The sequence below is a fragment of the Pristiophorus japonicus genome, chromosome 3 (genome assembly GCF_044704955.1).
Source record: "Pristiophorus japonicus isolate sPriJap1 chromosome 3, sPriJap1.hap1, whole genome shotgun sequence".
NCBI classification, from domain to species: Eukaryota; Metazoa; Chordata; class Chondrichthyes; family Pristiophoridae; genus Pristiophorus; species Pristiophorus japonicus.
Genome location: NC_091979.1, coordinates 191,583,553 through 191,601,955, shown reverse-complemented (window position 1 = coordinate 191,601,955; position 18,403 = coordinate 191,583,553). Strand labels below are relative to the sequence as shown.

General features: G+C 46.7%; 1 protein-coding gene across 1 annotated transcript in view; it reads right to left on the bottom strand.

The window, feature by feature from the left end:
* The window catches only part of LOC139255025 (cyclic nucleotide-binding domain-containing protein 2-like), an 85,084-nt gene extending 67,023 nt beyond the window's left edge, over window positions 1-18,061 (bottom strand). The window contains exons 1-3 of the mRNA XM_070873858.1: window positions 17,963-18,061; window positions 8,926-8,982; window positions 7,266-7,429 (exon numbers count right to left, since the gene is read on the bottom strand). Of these exons, the coding sequence (XP_070729959.1) occupies window positions 7,266-7,429; window positions 8,926-8,982; window positions 17,963-18,061 (320 nt within the window). The remainder of the gene's footprint in view (window positions 1-7,265; window positions 7,430-8,925; window positions 8,983-17,962) is intronic.
* Window positions 18,062-18,403: the final 342 nt, after the last annotated feature.

The window sequence follows — 18,403 nt, the reverse complement described above, 5'->3', positions numbered from 1 at the left end:
CCAGGCACAGAAAACTGCGCTGATGCTCTCAGTAGGCTGCCATTGCCCATCACGGGGGTGGAAATGGTGCAGCCCGCAGATCTAGCCATGGTTATGAAAGCATTTGAGAGTGAGCAATCACCCGTCACTGCCCAGCAGATCAAAACCTGGACAAGCCAGGACCCCTTATTATCCCTAGTCAAAAGCTGTGTGCTTCACGGGAGCTGGTCCAGTGTCTCAGTGGAAATGCAGAAAGAGATAAAGCCATTCCAGCAGCGCAAAGATGAAATGTCTATACAGGCAGACTGCCTTCTGTGGGGCAATCTGTAGTGGTCCACAAGAAGGGCAGAGACACCTTCATCAATTACCTCCACAGTACCCATCCAGGCATCGTAATGATGAAAGCGATAGCCAGATCCCACGTGGCCCGGTATCGATGCGGACTTAGAGTCCTGCATTCACAGATGTAATACATGCTCGCAATTAAGCAATGTACCCAGGGAGGCGCCGCTAGGTTTATGGTCTTGACTCTCCAAACCATGGTCTAGGGCACACGTTGACTATGCAGGCCCGTTCTTGTGTAAAATGTTCCTTGTAGTTGCAGACGCGTACTCCAAGTGGATGGAATGTGAGATAATGTCGGCTAGCACGTCCGCTGCCACTACTGAAAGCCTGCGGGCCGTGTTTGCCACACATGGCCTACCCGATGTCCTGGTGAGCGACAATGAGCCATGTTTTACCAGTGCTGAGTTCAAAGAATTCATGACCCGCAACAGGATCAAACATGTCACATCTGCCCCATTTAAACCAGCGTCCAATGGTCAGGCAGAGAGAGCAGTGCAAACCATCAACCAAGGCTTGAAGAGGGTAACTGAAGGCTCACTGCAGACTCGTCTATCCCGAGTCCTGCTTAGCTACCGCACGAGACCCCACTCACTCACTGGGATCCCACCTGCTGAACTGCTCATGAAAAGAGCACTTAAGACAAGGTTTTTGTTAGTTCACCCTGATCTACATGAACAGGTAGAGAGCAGGCGGCTTCAACAAAGTGCATACCATGATAGCGCAAATGTGTCACGCGAGATTGAAATCAATGATCCTGTATTTGTATCAAGTTATGGGCAAGGTCCCAAGTGGCTTCCCGGCACTGTCGTGGCCAAAGAGGGGAGCAGGGTGTTCCGGGTCAAACTTTCAAATGGACTCATTCACCGGAAACACTTGGACCAAATCAAACTCAGATTCACGGAATATTCTGAGCAACCCATCTTGGACCCTATCTTTTTTGATCCCCCAACATACACACCAGTGGCAACTGGCACCATGGTTGGCCACGAAGCAGAACCCATCATCCACAGCAGCCCAGCAGGACCCAACACACCAGGCAGCCCAGCAAGGCCAGCTGCACAGCAGCCCAGCGAGGGCCCAACAAATGATTCAACAACACCAGCTTTCACACCGAGACGATCAACCAGGGCAAGGGCCCCAGATCGACTCACATTGTAAATAGTTACACTATTGACTTTGGTGGGGGGGGGGGGATTGTTGTTATATATGTAAACTTGTATTTACTCTATACAGCCACCAGAGGGCTCATCCTCTGGAGTCCCAAGGGATCCCATAATCCCTTGGGAACACAGGTATTTAAGGAGGCTTCACAGGTTGGAGAGGCACTCTGGAGACCTACAATAAAAGACTAAGGTCACACTTTACTTTGAGCTCACAGTGTTCAGTTTGACTCGTTCTCCATACACAACAAAAATGACTTCTGTATCTTGCTTAACATGGTCTCCTGGAACGTGCTTAAAATGGTCTCCTGGAACTTGCTGACCATGATCTTCTGAAACTTGCTTAACAGGATCTCTTCTGGGGCCCACCAACACTTCAGGGCCCGCTGACTCTTCGAGGCCCGCTGGCTCCTCGGGGCCCACCAGGATCTGCCGACTCTTCCGAGACTCTTCGAGGCCCGCCGACTCTTCTGGGTCTGCTGGCCTGCCAGCCACAAGAAAGGCGCTGGGGTGGAGTGTTCCAGCAGTACTGTGAAACATTCTGCCCAGAGCCAGTGCTCAACCGGCCGAAGGGACTGCGGGGCCGATGCTGAGCCAACCAAAGGGACTCCGGGTCCGACATCGAACCAGCCAAAGGGACTCCGGGGCCGGTGCTGAACCGTCCGAAGGGACTCAATTTTTAAACTTTTAATCAACTTCTAAACTTCTTAAACAATTCGGGAAAACTTTAAAAATTTTTATCAACTTGGAGAACTTTTTTTTTCCTATAACTTTTAAACAACTCTTAATTTATTTATTAAACCTTCAATCAACCTGTGCAACTTTAAAAAAAAATAATTTGGAAATACTTTTAAATGCTTGAACTTTTAAAACAACTACCCCAGTGGACAGCTGACCTTCCCAATGCCTGTCCCCCAACCAAGCCTCGGGCCATCTACCATCAATGGCACTACTCGGCGCTGAATTGCGGCCAACATCTCATCGTAGGCAATTAGGCTTATACGGCAGTGCCTGGTCTCCAGTCGTCTTGGACCCCCTTGCCACTGGACCAAGACCTTGCTCAGCTAAGCCCGTGTGGTTGCCGGTGTGCAGTGGCCACCCCACGTTAAAAGAACTCACGCACAGGCATCTTCCACTTCGCCAATATGAAGTTCGGGACCTGGAACGTCAGGACCCTTATGGACAATTCCAACAGGAACAGGCCGGAAAGCCGCACCGCCATAGTTGCCTGGAAACTTAGACGTTTTGACATTGACATCGCCGCCCTAAGCAAGACCCGGCGGGCAGGGGAAGGCCAGCTCTAGGAACATGGTGGAGGTTACACCTTTTACTGGAAAGGAAAACCAGAGAAAGAACGGCACTTTCATGGAGTCGACTTCACCATCAAAAATGAACTGGTCGACCGCCTCAAAGACTCCCCCTGCGGGGTAACGAATGCCTCATGACTCTTCACCTTACCCCATCCCGGAACCAATGCGCCACAGTCATCAGTGCATACGTCCCAACACTCGATGCAACAGATGAGGCTAAAGAGGGTTTTTATTCCAACCTCGAGACATCCCTGTTCCACATCCCCACGGGCGACAAATTGATCCTTCTGGGTGACTTTAATGCCAGGATCGGCAAAGACACAGCCATCTGGGGAGGCGTGATTGGCAGAGAGGGGGTAGGGAAAACCAACTCAGCGCTACCCCACTCCTGACAAAATGTCTAGAACACGAACTCCTCATCACCAACACCCTGTTCCGCCAGAGGGACAAATACAAGGCATCATGGCAACACCCTCGCTGCAAACACTGGCACCTGCTCAACTACGTCATCGTCCGATCGTCCGAGCCAGGGATCGCACGGATGCGTGCATCACCTACACCATGACAGGAGCTGATGATTGCTGGATGGACCACCACCTAATCTGATCCATCATCAATATAAACATAGCCCCAAAGCAGAGGGGACAGCAGAAGCAATGCCGCAAAAAAGTTAATGCCGGAGCACTTAAAGACCCAGCTAAGAGAGCCCTGTACAGCCAGCGCCTCACAGCTATTCTGGTGTGTTTTGATGACCCTGAGATGCTGAATGCCCACAGCGCTTGGTCTGCCCTCCAGGTCTCCATAACCAGTGCCTGTGAAGAGACACTTGGTTACTCAACCAGAAAACACCAGGACTGGTTTGATGAAATTGAGCAGGAGATCCAAGAACTAATAGATCGTAAGCGCAGAGCATTTCTGAGCCTCAAGCAACAACCCAACTCGGGAGCTGCAAAGCAACATTACAGACGGCTCAAGCAAAAAACCCGGGACCTAAAGAACAGGTGGTGAATGGAGAAAGCACAGGAGATACAACAACTGGCCGTCAGCCATGATATGCGAGGATTCTTCATTGCAGTCAAGGCCACCTACGGTCCAAACTCCCAAGGCCCCACCCTATTCCTGACCAAAGACGGGGAAACACTCATCAAGGACACGAGGCTGTCAGGGCCCGCTGGAAGGAGCACTTTGAAGATCTCCTCAATCGAGACTCTGCCTTTGACTCGAGTGTTCTCAACTCCATCCCGCAGCATGCGACCCACCACCACTCAGTGAAACCCCTACGTTGCACGAGGTAGGCAAAGCCATAAAACAGCTCAAGAATAACAAGGCTACGGGTGCGGATGGAATTCCTGCTGAGGCGCTAAAGTATGGCGGACAGGCGCTGTGGGCGCAGACACATGACCTCATCTCTCTCAGTTGGAGGGAGGAGAGCATGCCGGGAGATCTCAGAGATGCAGTGATTGTGACCATCTTTAAAAGTGGACAAGTCCGACTGCGGCAAATACAGGGGAATCTCCCTGCTTTCAGCCACTGGGAAGGTTGTTACTAGTGTTCTCTTCAACCGTCTTCTCACTGTGGCCGAGGAGCTCCCCGCAGAATCACAATGCAGATTTCGTCCCCTACGGGGCACAATGGACATGATCTTTGCAGCGCGACAGCTGTAGGAAAAATGCAGGGAGCAGCGCCAGCCCTTATACATGACCTTTTTCAATCTTACAAAGGCCTTTGACACTGTCAACCATGAGCAATTATGGAGCGTCCTCCTCCGTTTCGGATGCCCCCAAAAGTTTGTCAACATCCTTCACCTGCTCCACGACGACATGCAGGCCGTGATCCTTATCAACAGATTCAATTACAGACCCAATGCATGTCTGGACCGAGGTCAAACAATCCTGCGTCATCGCTCCAACCCCCTTCTCAATCTTCCTCGCTGCCATACTCCACCTCGCTGGAGTGGAACTAAACTACAGAACCAGTGGGAAGCTGTTTAACCTACGCCGCCTCCAGGCTAGGTCCAAGATCACCCCAACCTCTGTCATTGAGCTGCAGTATGCGGACGACGCCTGCGTCTGCGCACATTCTGAGGCTGAACTCCAGAATATAGTCAATGTATTCACCGAGGCATATGAAAGCATGGGCCTTATGCTTATCATCCGTAAGACAAAGGTCCTCCACCAGCTTGTCCTCGCCGCACAGCACGGCCCCCCAGTCATCAAGATTCACGGCGCGGCCCTCAACAACGTGGACCACTTCCCATATCTCGGGAGCCTTTTATCATCAAAGGCAGACATTGATGCGGAGATTCAACATCGCCTCCAGTGCTCCAGTGCAGCCTTTGGCCACCTGAGGAAAAGAGTGTGCGAAGACCAGGCCCTCAAATCTACCACCAAGCTCATGGTCTACAGGGTTGTAGTAATACCCGCCCTCCTGTATGGCTCAGAGACATGGACGATGTACAGAAGACACCTCAAGTCGTTGGAGATATATCACCAAAGACGTCTCTGCAAGATCCTGCAAATCCCCTGGGAGGATAGGCGCACCAACGTTAGTGTCCTTGCCCAGGCTAACATCCCCAGTATTGAAGCACTGACCACACTCGATCAGCGTCGCTGGACTGGCCACATAGTTCGCATGCCAGACATGCGGCTCCCTAAGCAATTGCTCTATACGGAGCTCCTTCACGGCAAATGATCCAAAGGTGGGCAGCGGAAACGTTACAAGGACACCCTCAAAGCCCTGACTCCTGGGAGTCCCTAGCCGAAGACCGCCCTAGGTGGAAAAAGTGCATTCGGGAGGGCGTTCAGCTCTTCGAATCTCAACGGCGCGAGGATGAAGAAGTCAGGCGCAGGCAGCAGAAGAAGCGTGCGGCAAATCAGTCCCACTTTCCCCTTCACCCGACGAATGTCTGTCCCATCTGTGACAGGGTCTGTGGCTCTCACATTGGACTGTTCAGCCACCAAAGGACTCACTTTGGGAGTGGAAGCAAGTCTTCCTCGATTCCGAGGGACTGCCTATGATGATGATGAACAGGGTCTCCTGGAACTTGCTCAACAGGGTCTCCTGGAACTTGCTCAACAGGGTCTCCTGGAACTTGCTCAACAGAGACTCCTAGAACTTGCTTAACAGGGTCTCCTGCAACTTGCTTAACATGGTCTCCTGGAACGTGCTGACCATGGTCTCCTGGAACTGGCTCAATGGTCTCCTGGAACTGGTTCAATGGTCTCCTGGAATTGGCTCAACTGAAACTTGCTTAACATGGTCTCCTGGAACTTGCTTAACATGGTCTCCTGGAATATTCTTAAAATGGTCTCCTGGAAATTCCTCAACATGGTCTCCTGGAACCTGCTTAACATGGTCTCCTGGAACTGGCTCAATGGTCTCCAGGAACTTGCTCAACATGGTCTCCTGGAACTTGCTTAATATGGTCTCCTGGAACATTCTTCAACATGGTCTCCTGCAACTTGCTTAACATGAACTCCTGGAACTTGCTTAACCGTCTCCTACAACCTGCTTAACATGGTTTCCTTGAACTTGCTTAATATGTTCTCCGGGAACTTGCTTAACATGGTCTCCTGCAACCTGCTAACATGGTCTCCTGGAACTTGCTTAAAAGTGTCTCCTTTAAGTTGCTGAACATGGTCACCTGGAACTTATTTAAAAATATCTCCTGTAACTTGCTGACACGGTCTCCTGGAACTTGCTTAACATGGTCTCCTGGAAGATTCTTAAAATGGTCTACTGGAAATTCCTCAAAATGGTCTCCTGGAACTTACTTAACATGAACTCCTGGAACTTGCTTTACAGTCTCCGGGAACTTGCTTAACATGGTCTCCTTGAACATGGTCTCCTGGAACTTGCTTAATATGGTCTTCTGGAACTTATTGACCACGGTCTCCTGGAACTTGCTCAACATGGTCTCCTGGAACTTGCTTCAGATGGACTCCTGGAACTTGCTTAACAGAGTCTCCTGGAATTTGATATCTATGGTGTCCTAGAGTGTGGTTGATTGACGTCAGTGACCAGGGATCAGATGGAATTTTCTAAGCGTTTATTTGCTAAATTGGCCTAAGATTATTTTGTCTCTCTCAGGAGTTTGCATGGCTTCCTGAGTGAGATGGGAATGGAGTGGAGTCTGGTGTTCACAAGTTACAACACACCAAGCTCACACCAAGCTTGGTTAGGCTTGATGGGACAGTTGTTTTTTATTTACAAAATCCACTTTCCAGTGGGCACGAGTCCACCGTGCCAAGTTACCCAAAATTCCATACCAGGTAAGTTGGGATATTTGCCTCACTCGGAGAACATGAATCAGGAACATATTCTGAAGATAACTATGTATTTTAGCACACTCCGGTAGAGAGCGCCAATACAGCAATAGACTCTATTTCCCATTACTGCTTGTACCAAAACCCTCTGCTTTAACTGTTGACTCATTCTCCTGGTCGAGGATGTCTCAAAGTCGCCCACCTACCGTTCATATCTCATTATTTTCGCCAGCAAAAGCTGGTAGGACTTGCTGTACTGTCTGAAGCTTAGCAAAGATCTCAGTGCAATTAACAACAATTCTAACTCTTCCAGCGACCTGTGCTCGGGCACTTTCATGGTGATCTGAATCACTCTGATGGAAAGTTTATTCTGTGGAACACAAATAAGTTATCAATTACAATGAAACCTCAGATATTCAAGTTTAACATAGGATGAAGAACAGAATGAATGGAATTGGGACACTGTGATCTGCTCCAGCGATGACAAATATCCTAACAGCACGGTGGGAGCACCTTCTCACTCGGACTGCAGTAATTCAAGATGCAGGCCCACCATCACCTTCTCAAGGGCAACTAGGGATGGACAATAACTGTCGGCCTTGTCAGTGAAGCCCATATCCCCAGATTGAATTTTTATGGAACATGACTGGGAAATTCCATGTTAGTGCATTCCCTGGTGTTAAGCGTGGCAGGTTGAGGTTTTGATGAGGGTTATTCGTGAAAGTCGCTAAATAAAAGAAAAGTTCATTATTTAAAAAGGTGTTCCTGGGGACACCGATAAAACAGTCAAGGGTGTGAAAAGTCCATTTAGCCCATCAAAGCCCATCCCTTCAGTACCCTAAGTAAACTGTTTCACTTTGACCAGCCTTGCTGTTTATGTCTCAATTACTTTGCGTGACATTATTATGAACCTTTATCATCCTTGGAGTAAAGAAATTCTTCCTAACATCCTATATGAGTTTTGGGACAGAGAGCAGGAGAAACCTTTATTTTACGCTGATGGCTGTGAGATGGTGGATTACACTAGTGGAGTTACTGATTGAAAGAAAGAACTTGCAGTTATATAGTGCCTTTCACAATCTCAGAACATCCCAAAATACTTTACAGCCAATGAGGTACTTCTTGGAGTGTAGTCACTGTTGTAATGTAGGAAACGCGGCAGCCAATGTACATAGCAAGCTCCCACAAACTGCAATGTGATAATAACCAGATATTCTGTTTTTATGATGTTGGTTGAGGGATAAATATTGGCCAGGACACTAGGGAGGACTCCCCTGCTCTTCTTCGAAATAGTAGGATCTGTTACATCCACCTGAGAGGGCAGACGGAACTCGGTTTAACATATCATCTGGAAGGTGGTACCTCCGACACTGCAGCACTCCCTCAGTACTGCAATGGAATGTCAGGCTGGATTTTGGGCTCAAGTCCCTGAAGTGGGACTCAAATCCATGACTTTCTGACTCAGAGATGAGAGTGCTACCAAGCAGCAACCATGTCAACATTTAAGACTAGGTTAGATAGGTGGTTGAAGGAAAGGGGGATAAAAGGATGTGGAAACATGGTGGGAACATGGGATGAGGATTACTACCGAGGATAAACACCAACACGGAGTAGTTGGGCCGTTTCTATCTTGTAATTCCTATGTCCTTCTTTGTAACGTGTTCCAAATGCCCTTTTCACTAATTTAAGTCCTCTGGTCTGACATACTTTGAAGTAAGATTCTAGATTTAGCCTGTTGGTTTCTGCCTACTATCAATCTAACCAAAGCATCAAGGGCAACGACTTCCCTCCGAGTCCCTGAATTTTTCTTTTTCAAATGACCATTTTGCACATTAGTCAAACCAGGAATACAGGGGACCTACTTACATGTTGTGCCTTGAAGTATTGTAAGTCAAAAGCTACTCTGCTGCATTCCTTCTGTTCCTGTTAGAATAAAATAGAAAGCGACCAATGTTAATCCTTTGTATGCCTAATGGTAGCCCAGGAGGGCAGGAGAGAAGATCCAAGAGAAAACTGAAGGTGCCAAAACCAAACGTGCTCTGTGTAGTGGTAATTTGCACCTCCTTCACGACTTCAACCCCGATGATGCTTGGAAAGAAACATCTTGTGAAAGACCTGGTGTAGAAGATCCTTGGCTTTGATCTACTGTGATGCTTATGGGCAATCCTAAACCGTATCCGCACAAACCATGGCAGATGCAGATACATGTCGCACAAATAGAGAATTAAAACCTCTCCAGTGTGCGACTGTGGTCACCCAGAACAGACCATCAAACATACAATAACTCAATAACCAATTCACAAATACAAGGAGGCATCACAGCGATACACTCCACTACTCCTGATGAAATTATCTGACTTAGGCACCTAAATATAAAATGATAGTTGTCGCTCCACATCTACATCAGCCATACGAAGTAGTAGTCGTGCAGGATCTAGAATCCTGAAACTAGAGTCCTGATTTTAGTGGGGGTTGGGGATGGGGGTCGGGGTTGGGAACTGCACACCCAGACTTAACTCAGAGGTCAGAGCTGGGACAATTTTAACGTCTAAGCTTCATGTGCATCAATTTTCTTCGACTCCACCCCCACCTGAACCCGAACCCGGCCAGTTTCACCACCTGATCTGCAGGCAGTAGCAGGAATTTGGGCCACAGGAGGCCACAGTGGGGGACAAGTGGGAGGCCCAAGGCTTCCTTGTAAGGCCCAAAGGAGCACTCTCGCACACAGGAAGCCTCAATTGAAATGTTAAAATTTAGCTGCCTAGGTCCTCAGTCCCCCTCCTGACAGGTCTAACCTGGGCAGGGGGTGGAGGGCAGAGTGAAGCTGCTGACTGAAATAGCTCCCAATTACATCGCCAAGACCCTATCTGAATATTGAAGGATCCCACTTCCTTCCTGCGGGTGTCCCACGCGCATGCTCAAAAGAGCATATTATCATCGGGACATGGCGGGAGGCAATGGGTCTGAGTGACTTGCCTCATTTTAACTGCGCTCCGCCCCCTCGACCAATTTCTGCCAGATGGGGAGAGTTAAAATCCGAGCCCAGGAACCAATTCAGAGTCCCAGATGTTCACATGAAGAAGTGTTCTCTGATATTATTTCTGAACTAGCCTTTATCGAGTTAGTACTGATGCCCCCTTGAGCTACAGTTTGAGCTTAACTTAAAATAGGGCTCAAGATTAACCTTTTCCAATAAACTTCATCTTTTACATGGCTCCACGGAATCCCTCCTATTTGCCTCATTTCCAAGTTTTATTAAGCTTTCCGCATAACTCAGCCCTCCGACACTAGAGGGTAGAATCATACAGCACAGAGAGACGCCATTCGGTCTGTGCCGACGCATTGTGCTGTGTCAGCTGCACAGCTGTAGAGTGGCAGCAAGCAGACACTAAAGTACCTATCCATCCTAGGGGTAGCAAGCTAGACAAAATACCTTAACCAATGAGGTATGTCCTTGGAGTACTGTGGAGTACTGTGGCGTAGTGTGAACAGTTCTGGTCTCCATATTACAAACAGTATATAGAGGCACTGCAAAAGCTACAGAAAGAGATTTACAAGGCTGATACCAGAACTGAGAGGTTATACTGAGAGGTTATCAGGAAAGACTGAACAGACTGGGGATCTTTTCTCGAGAAAAGAGAAAGCTGAGGAGTGACCTGATAGAGGTCTATTAAATTATGAAAGGGTTCGATAGGGTAAATGTAGAGGAGATGTTCCTACTTGTGGGGGAGTCCAAAACTAGGGCCATAACTCACTAATAAATCTATTAAAGGATTCAGCAGAGTGCTTAGAATGTGGAACTAGCAACCACATGGAATAGTTGAGGCAAATAGCATCGATGCATTTAAGGGGAAGCTAGATAAACATATGAGGGAGCAAGGAATAGCAGGTAATGCTGATAGAGTGAGATGAAGTAAACATAGAAAATAGATGCAGGAGTAGGCCATTCGGCCCTTCGAGCCTACACCGTCATTCAATGAGTTCATGGCTGAACATGCAACTTCAGTACCCCATTCCTGCTTTCTCGCCATACCCCTTGATCCTCCTAGTAGTAAGGACTACATCTAACTCCTTTTTGAATATATTTAGTGAATTGGCCTCAACAACTTTCTGTGGTAGAGAATTCCACAGGTTCACCACTCTCTGGGTGAAGAAGTTTCTCCTCATCTCGGTCCTAAATGGCTTACCCCTTATCCTTAGACTGTGACCCCTGGTTCTGGACTTCCCCAACATTGGGAACATTCTTCCTGCATCTAACCTGTCTAAACCCGTCAGAATTTTAAACGTTTCTATGAGATCCCCTCTCATTCTTCTGAACTCCAGTTGATCCAGTCTTTCTTGATATGTCAGTCCCGCCATCCCGGGCATCAGTCTGGTGAACTTTCGCTGCACTCCCTCAATAGCAAGAATGTCCTTCCTCAAGTTAGGAGACCAAAACTGTACACAATACTCCAGATGTGGCCTCACCAAGGCCCTGTACAACTGTAGCAACACCTCCCTGCCCCTGTACTCAAATCCCCTCGCTATGAAGGCCAACATGCCATGTTCAGCCATGAACTCATTGAATGGCGATGCAGGCTCGAAGGGCCAAATGGCCTACTCCTGCACCTATTTTCTATGTTTCTATGTTTCTATTTGCTTTCTTACCCGCCTGCTGTACCTGCATGCCAACCTTCAATGACTGATGTACCATGACACCCAGGTCTCGTTGCACCTCCCCTTTTCCTAATCTGTCACCATTCAGATAATAGTCTGTCTCTCTGTTTTTACCACCAAAGTGGATAACCTCACATTTATCCACATTATACTTCATCTGCCATGCATTTGCCCACTCACCTAACCTATCCAAGTCACTCTGCAGCCTCATAGCATCCTCCTCGCAGCTCACACTGCCACCCAACTTAGTGTCATCTGCAAATTTGAAGATACTACATTTAATCCCCTCGTCTAAATCATTAATGTACAGTGTAAACAGCTGGGGCCTCAGCACAGAACCTTGCGGTACCCCACTAGTCACTGCCTGCCATTCTGAAAAGTACCCATTTACTCCTACTCTTTGCTTCCTGTCTGACAACCAGTTCTCAATCCACGTCAGCACACTACCCCCAATCCCATGTGCTTTAACTTTGCACATTAATCTCTTGTGTGGGACCTTGTTGAAAGCCTTCTGAAAGTCCAAATACACCACATCAACTGGTTCTCCCTTGTACACTCTACTGGAAACATCCTCAAAAAATTCCAGAAGATTTGTCAAGCATGATTTCCCTTTCACAAATCCATGCTGACTTGGACCTATCATGTCACCTCTTTCCAAATGCGTTACTATGACATCCTTAATAACCGATTCCATCATTTTACCCACTACTGAGGTTAGGCTGACCGGTCTATAATTCCCTGTTTTCTCTCTCCCTCCTTTTTTAAAAAGTGGGATTACATTGGCTACCCTCCACTCGATAGGAACTGATCCAGAGTCTATGGAATGTTGGAAAATGACTGTCAATGCATCCGCTATTTCCAAGGCCACCTCCTTAAGTACTCTGGGATGCAGACCATCAGGCCCTGGGGATTTATCGGCCTTCAATCCCATCAATTTCCCCAACACAATTTCCCGACTAATAAGGATTTCCCTCAGTTCCTCCTTCCTACTAGACCCTCTGACCCCTTTTATATCCGGAAGGTTGTTTGTGTCCTCCTTAGTGAATACCGAACCAAAGTACTTGTTCAATTGGTCTGCCATTCCTTTGTTCCCCGTTATGACTTCCCTTGATTCTGACTGCAGAGGACCTACATTTGTTTTTACTAACCTTTTTCTCTTTACATATCTATAGAAGCTTTTGCAGTCCGTCTTAATGTTCCCTGCAAGCTTCCTCTCGTACTCTATTTTCCCAGCCCTAATCAAACCCTTTGTACTCCTCTGCTGAGTTCTAAATTTCTCCCAGTCCCCAGCTGCTATTTTTGGCCAATTTGCATGCCACTTCCTTGGCTTTAATACTATCCCTGATTTCCCTTGATAGCCACGGTTCAGCCACCTTCCCTTTTTTATTTTTACGCCAGACAGAAATGTACAATTGTTGTACTTCATCCATGCGGTCTCTAAATGTCTGCCATTGCCCATCCACTGTCAACCGCTTAAGTATAATTCGCCAATCTATCCTAGCCAATTCACTCCTCATACCTTCAAAGTTACCCTTCTTTAAGTTCTGGACCATGGTCTTTGAATTAACTGTTTCATTCTCCATCCTAATGTAGAATTCCACCATATTATGGTCACTCTTTCCCAAGGGACAAAGAGGCAGCTCGTGCAGAGCACGGACTGCAGCAGCAAAGAGTGGCATTCGTGAGTTTGGTAAGTGGGTGAGTTTTAAGGGTTCTTCTCTTTAAACCATTTGGAGGCTGGAGTAAATTGTTAGTGGCAATTGCCAGTAGCTTCTAAGTAAGTAGCAGTTTAATTGAAAGGGGAAAGTTTAAATAGTTGGGAATCTTTCAGGTTTAGGCAGAGAAAAACAAAGCAGCTCTCCAGTAGGAGGCAATTAGCAGTTAGTTAAAACCAGTTCTGTAAACAACTGACCAGTAGTGAGTCATCTGACCTAGATACAGTTTAAAACGAGGCAACTCCTGCAGAGCACGGAGTGCAGCAGCAAAGAGTGGCATTCGTGAGTTTGGTAAGTGGGTGAGTTTTAAGGGTTATTCTCTTTAAACCATTTGGAGGCTGGGGTAAATTGTTAGTGGCAATTGCCAGTAGCTTCTAAGTAAGTAGCAGTTTAATTTAAAGGGGAAAAGTTAAATGCTTGGGAATCTTTCAGGTTTAGGCAGAGAAAAACAAGGTAACTCTCCAGTAGGAGGCAATTAGCAGCTAGTTAAAACCAGTTCGGTAAACAACTGACCAGTAGTGAGTAATCTGACCTAGATACAATTTAAAAAGAGGCAGCTCATGCAGAGCACGGAGTGCAGCAGCAAAGAGTGGCATTCGTGAGTTTGGTAAGTGGGTGAGTTTCAAGGGTTATGCTCTTTAAACCATTTGTGGCTGGAGTAAATTGTTAGTGGCAATTGCCAGTAGCTTCTAAGTAAGTAGAAGTTTAATTTAAAGGGGAAAAGTTAAATAGTTGGGAATCTTTCAGGTTCAGGCAGAGAAAAACAAGGTAACTCTCCAGTAGGAGGCAATTAGCAGCTCGTTAAAACCAGTTCTGTAAACAACTGACCAATAGTGAGTAATCTGACCTAGATACAGTTTAAAAAGAGGCAGCTCGTTCAGAGCACAGAGTGCAGCAGCAAAGAGTGGCATTCGTGAGTTTGGTAAGTGGGTGAGTTTCAAGGGTTATTCGCTTTAAACCATTTGGAGGCTGGGGTAAATTGTTAATGGCAATTGCCAGTAGCTTCTAAGTAAGTAGCAGTTTAATTTAAAGGGGAAAAGTTAAATAGTTGGGAATCTTTCAGGTTTAGGCAGAGAAAAACTAGGTAACTCTCCAGTAGCAGGCAATTAGCAGCTAGTTAAAACCAGTTCATAAACAACTGACCAGTAGTGAGTCATCTGACCTAGATACAGTTTAAAAAGAGGCAGCTCGTTCAGAGCACAGAGTGCAGTAGCAAAGAGTGGCATTCGTGAGTTTGGTAAGTGAGTGAGTTTTAAGGGTTCTTCTCTTTAAACCATTTGAAGGCTGGAGTAAATTGTTAATGGCAATTGCCAGTAGCTTCTAAGTAACAACAGTTTAATTTAAAGGGGAAAAGTTAAATAGTTGGGAATCTTTCAGGTTTAGGCAGAGAAAAACTAGGTAACTCTCCAGTAGCAGGCAATTAGCAGCTAGTTAAAACCAGTTCGTAAACAACTGACCAGTAGTGAGTCATCTGACCTAGATACAGTTTAAAACGAGGCAGCTCGTGCAGAGCACAGAGTGCAGCAGCAAAGAGTGGCATTCGTGAGTTTGGTAAGGGGGTGAGTTTTCAGGGTTATTCGCTTTAAACCATTTGGAGGCTGGGGTAAATTGTTAATGGCAATTGCCAGTAGCTTCTAAGTAAGTAGCAGTTTAATTTAAAGGGGAAAACTTAAATAGTTGGGAATCTTTCAGGTTTAGGCAGAGAAAAACAAGGTAACTCTCCAGTAGCAGGCAATTAGCAGCTAGTTAAAACCAGTTCATAAACAACTGACCAGTAGTGAGTCATCTGACCTAGATACAGTTTAAAACGAGGCAGCTCGTGCAGAGCACAGAGTGCAGCAGCAAAGAGTGGCATTCGTGAGTTTGGTAAGTGGGTGAGTTCGGGAAATGGGGGTGGCAGGTGCTATTTTGTCTTGTTGTTCCTACCAGTGCTGACACTAGAGCAGCTGATAAGGAGTGCAAGAATAGGAGACGGAGGCCCAGTGACCAGCCCAACTAGCTGCAGGCAAAGATAGAGGGGTGCGAAATTGAGTGGCGATGTCAGAGCCAAGCTGGTAAGTGGTTGGCTGTTCGAATGGTAAGTATAACTCTCTTTTAGACTGACTTTTAGATTGGTTTAATTGGCAGCGAACTACTAAGTAACTGTTTGGTATTTAAGTAAATTTTAGTATGTAGATTAATTTAAGGGTTAAGTCATGGCAGGAGAGCTCGGACCCGTGTCATGCTCCTCCTGTGCTATGTGGGAAGTCAGGGACACTTCCAGTGTCCTTGACTACTATGTGTGCGGGAAGTGTGACCAGCTGCAGCTCCTGACAGACCGCATGATGGCACTGGAGCTGCGGATGGATTCACTCTGGAGCATGCGCGATGCTGAGAATGTTGTGGATAGCACATTTAGTGAGTTGGTAACACCGCAGGTAAGGATTAGTACAGATAGTGAATGTGTGACCAAGAGACAAGGCAAGAGCAGGAAGGTAGTGCAGAAGTCCCCTGCGGTCACCTCCCTCCAAAACAGATATACCGTTTTGGATACAGTTAGGGGAGCTGACTTACCAGGAGGAGGCACCAGCAGCCAGGTTCATCGCACCATGGGTGGCTCTGCTGCACAGAAGAGCGGGAAAAAGAGTGGGAGAGCTATAGTGATTGGGGACTCTATTGTAAGGGGAATAGATAGGAGTTTCTGCGACCACAACCGAGACTCCAGGATGGTATGTTGCCTCCCTGGTGCAAGGATTAAGGATGTCTTGGAGCAGCTGCAGAGCATTTTGGAGAGGGAGGGTGAACAGCCAGTTGTCATGGTACATGTAGGTACCAACGATATAGGTAAGAAGCAGGAAGAGGTCCTACAAGCTGAATTTAGGGAGCAAGGAGTTAAATTAAAAAGTAGGACCTCAAAGGTAGTAATCTCTGGATTGCTACCAGTGCCATGTGCTAATCAGAGTAGATGGAGCAGGATAGTTAGAATAAATACGTGGCTTGAGCAGTGGTGCAAGAGGGAGGGATTCAAATTCCTGGGACATTGGAACCAGTTCTGGGGGGAAGTGGGACCTGTACAAAAGGGACGGTCTGCACTTGGGCAGGACTGGAAATTATGACCTGGGGGTAACATTTGCTAATGCAGTTTGGGAGTGTTTAAACTAATATGGCAGGGGGATGGGAACCTATGCAGCGAGATAGGGTGAAGTAATATGGAGTCAGAAACAGATGGTCGAAAGGTAAAAAGCAATAGTGGAAGGCCGAGTAAACAAAGGAAAGAAACAAAAAGTGCCACACTACATCATAATTCTAAAAGGACAAAGCGTGTTAAAAAAACAAGCCTGAAGGTTTTCTGTCTTAATGCAAGGAGTATCCGTAATAAGGTGGATGAATTAACTGTGCAAATAGATGTTAACAAATATGATGTGATTGGGATTACAGAGACGTGGCTCCAGGATGATCAGGGCTGGGAACTCAACATCCAAGGGCATTCAACATTCAGGGAGGATAGAATAAAAGGAAAAGGTGGTGGGGTAGCATTGCTGGTTAAAGAGGAGATTAATGCAATAGTTAGGAAGGACATTAGTTTGGATGATGTGGAATCTATATGGGTAGAGCTGCAGAACACCAAAGGGCAAAAAATGTTAGTGGGAGTTGTGTACAGAGCTCCAAACAGTAGTAGGGCATCAAACAGGAAATTAGGGATGCATGCAATAAAGGTGCAGCAGTTATCATGGGTGATTTTAATATGCATATAGATTGGGCTAACCAAACTGGAAGCAATACGGTGGAGGAGGATTTCCTGGATTGCATAAGGGATGGTTTTCTGGACCAATATTTCGAAGAACCAACTAGGGGGGAGGCCATCTTAGACTGGCTGTTGTGTAATGAGAGAGGATTAATTAGCAATCTCGGGGAAGGTGGGGGGAGGTTCGTGTGGAGCATAAACATCAACATAGACCAGTTGGGCTGAAAGGCCTATTCCTGAGCTGTAAATTCTTTGTAATTCCATGTGTCTCATCCTCTCTCCTCCTCCACCATCCCCGCCCCCACCCCCCGCCAAAAAGCAACACACAGCTATACCCATAGCCCTCTGAAGCCCAGCTAAGTGTTCAGTTCTGAGTTTTGATGGGCGATCTAGATCGTCCCTTGTCTCCCAAACTCATACAAGCACCAATGAAAGTAGAGACTCAATCAAAGTCTCCTGACAGTTAGTAACAGAGAGATAAATGCAATAGCATCAGGGTAAGAATGGCCTAAATCATTCATCGGTTGCTAGAATGGACCGCACACACTGTCAGTTCCTGCCTTATTCTGTTTCACCAACCCAAAACTGACCTGTAACTAGCTGGAAATGGCTCCCCTTCTCTAACACTCATTTAACTTTCCTCATTTCTCAACCTCTATCTATAGCTTCAAACTGATGAATTTTCCTAGGAATTCCTGTTATACAGGTGCTGTGAAACTAGTTATTTGCACTAACGGGTGGGCTAAGCTTCCAACCTACAGTATTACATTTGCAGCCAACATTTTCAGAACATAGTGGATGATCTTACCTCTTCAGTCTGATCCTTGCTGCCGTACTTTGTCAATGTCGCCCAGACCTCCATGAAGGCCTTAGATGCCACACGTAGATTCATGGCAACACGGCACATCAGAACCACTTTTCTTGCGACATGCAGGAACTGGTGAAGTGACTGGAAGAACATAATTTGAACTCAAAAGCAAACAATAAGAGCATATGCTGTAACCGGCCCACAGTTAACCTTTACCCTTTAGACTGCTGGCTGGTTCAAGAAACTGGCCACCTTCCAGGACTAGATACTCCTGCATGTTTTCAGCACACACATTATACACCGATATATGAAAATAGAAAGAACTTGCATTTAAATAGTGCCTTTCAAGACCTCGGGTCATTCAAATCACTTTACAGCCAATGAAGTACATTTTAAATGTAGTTGGTACACTCATAATAAAGGATGAAACTGAGTACTGTG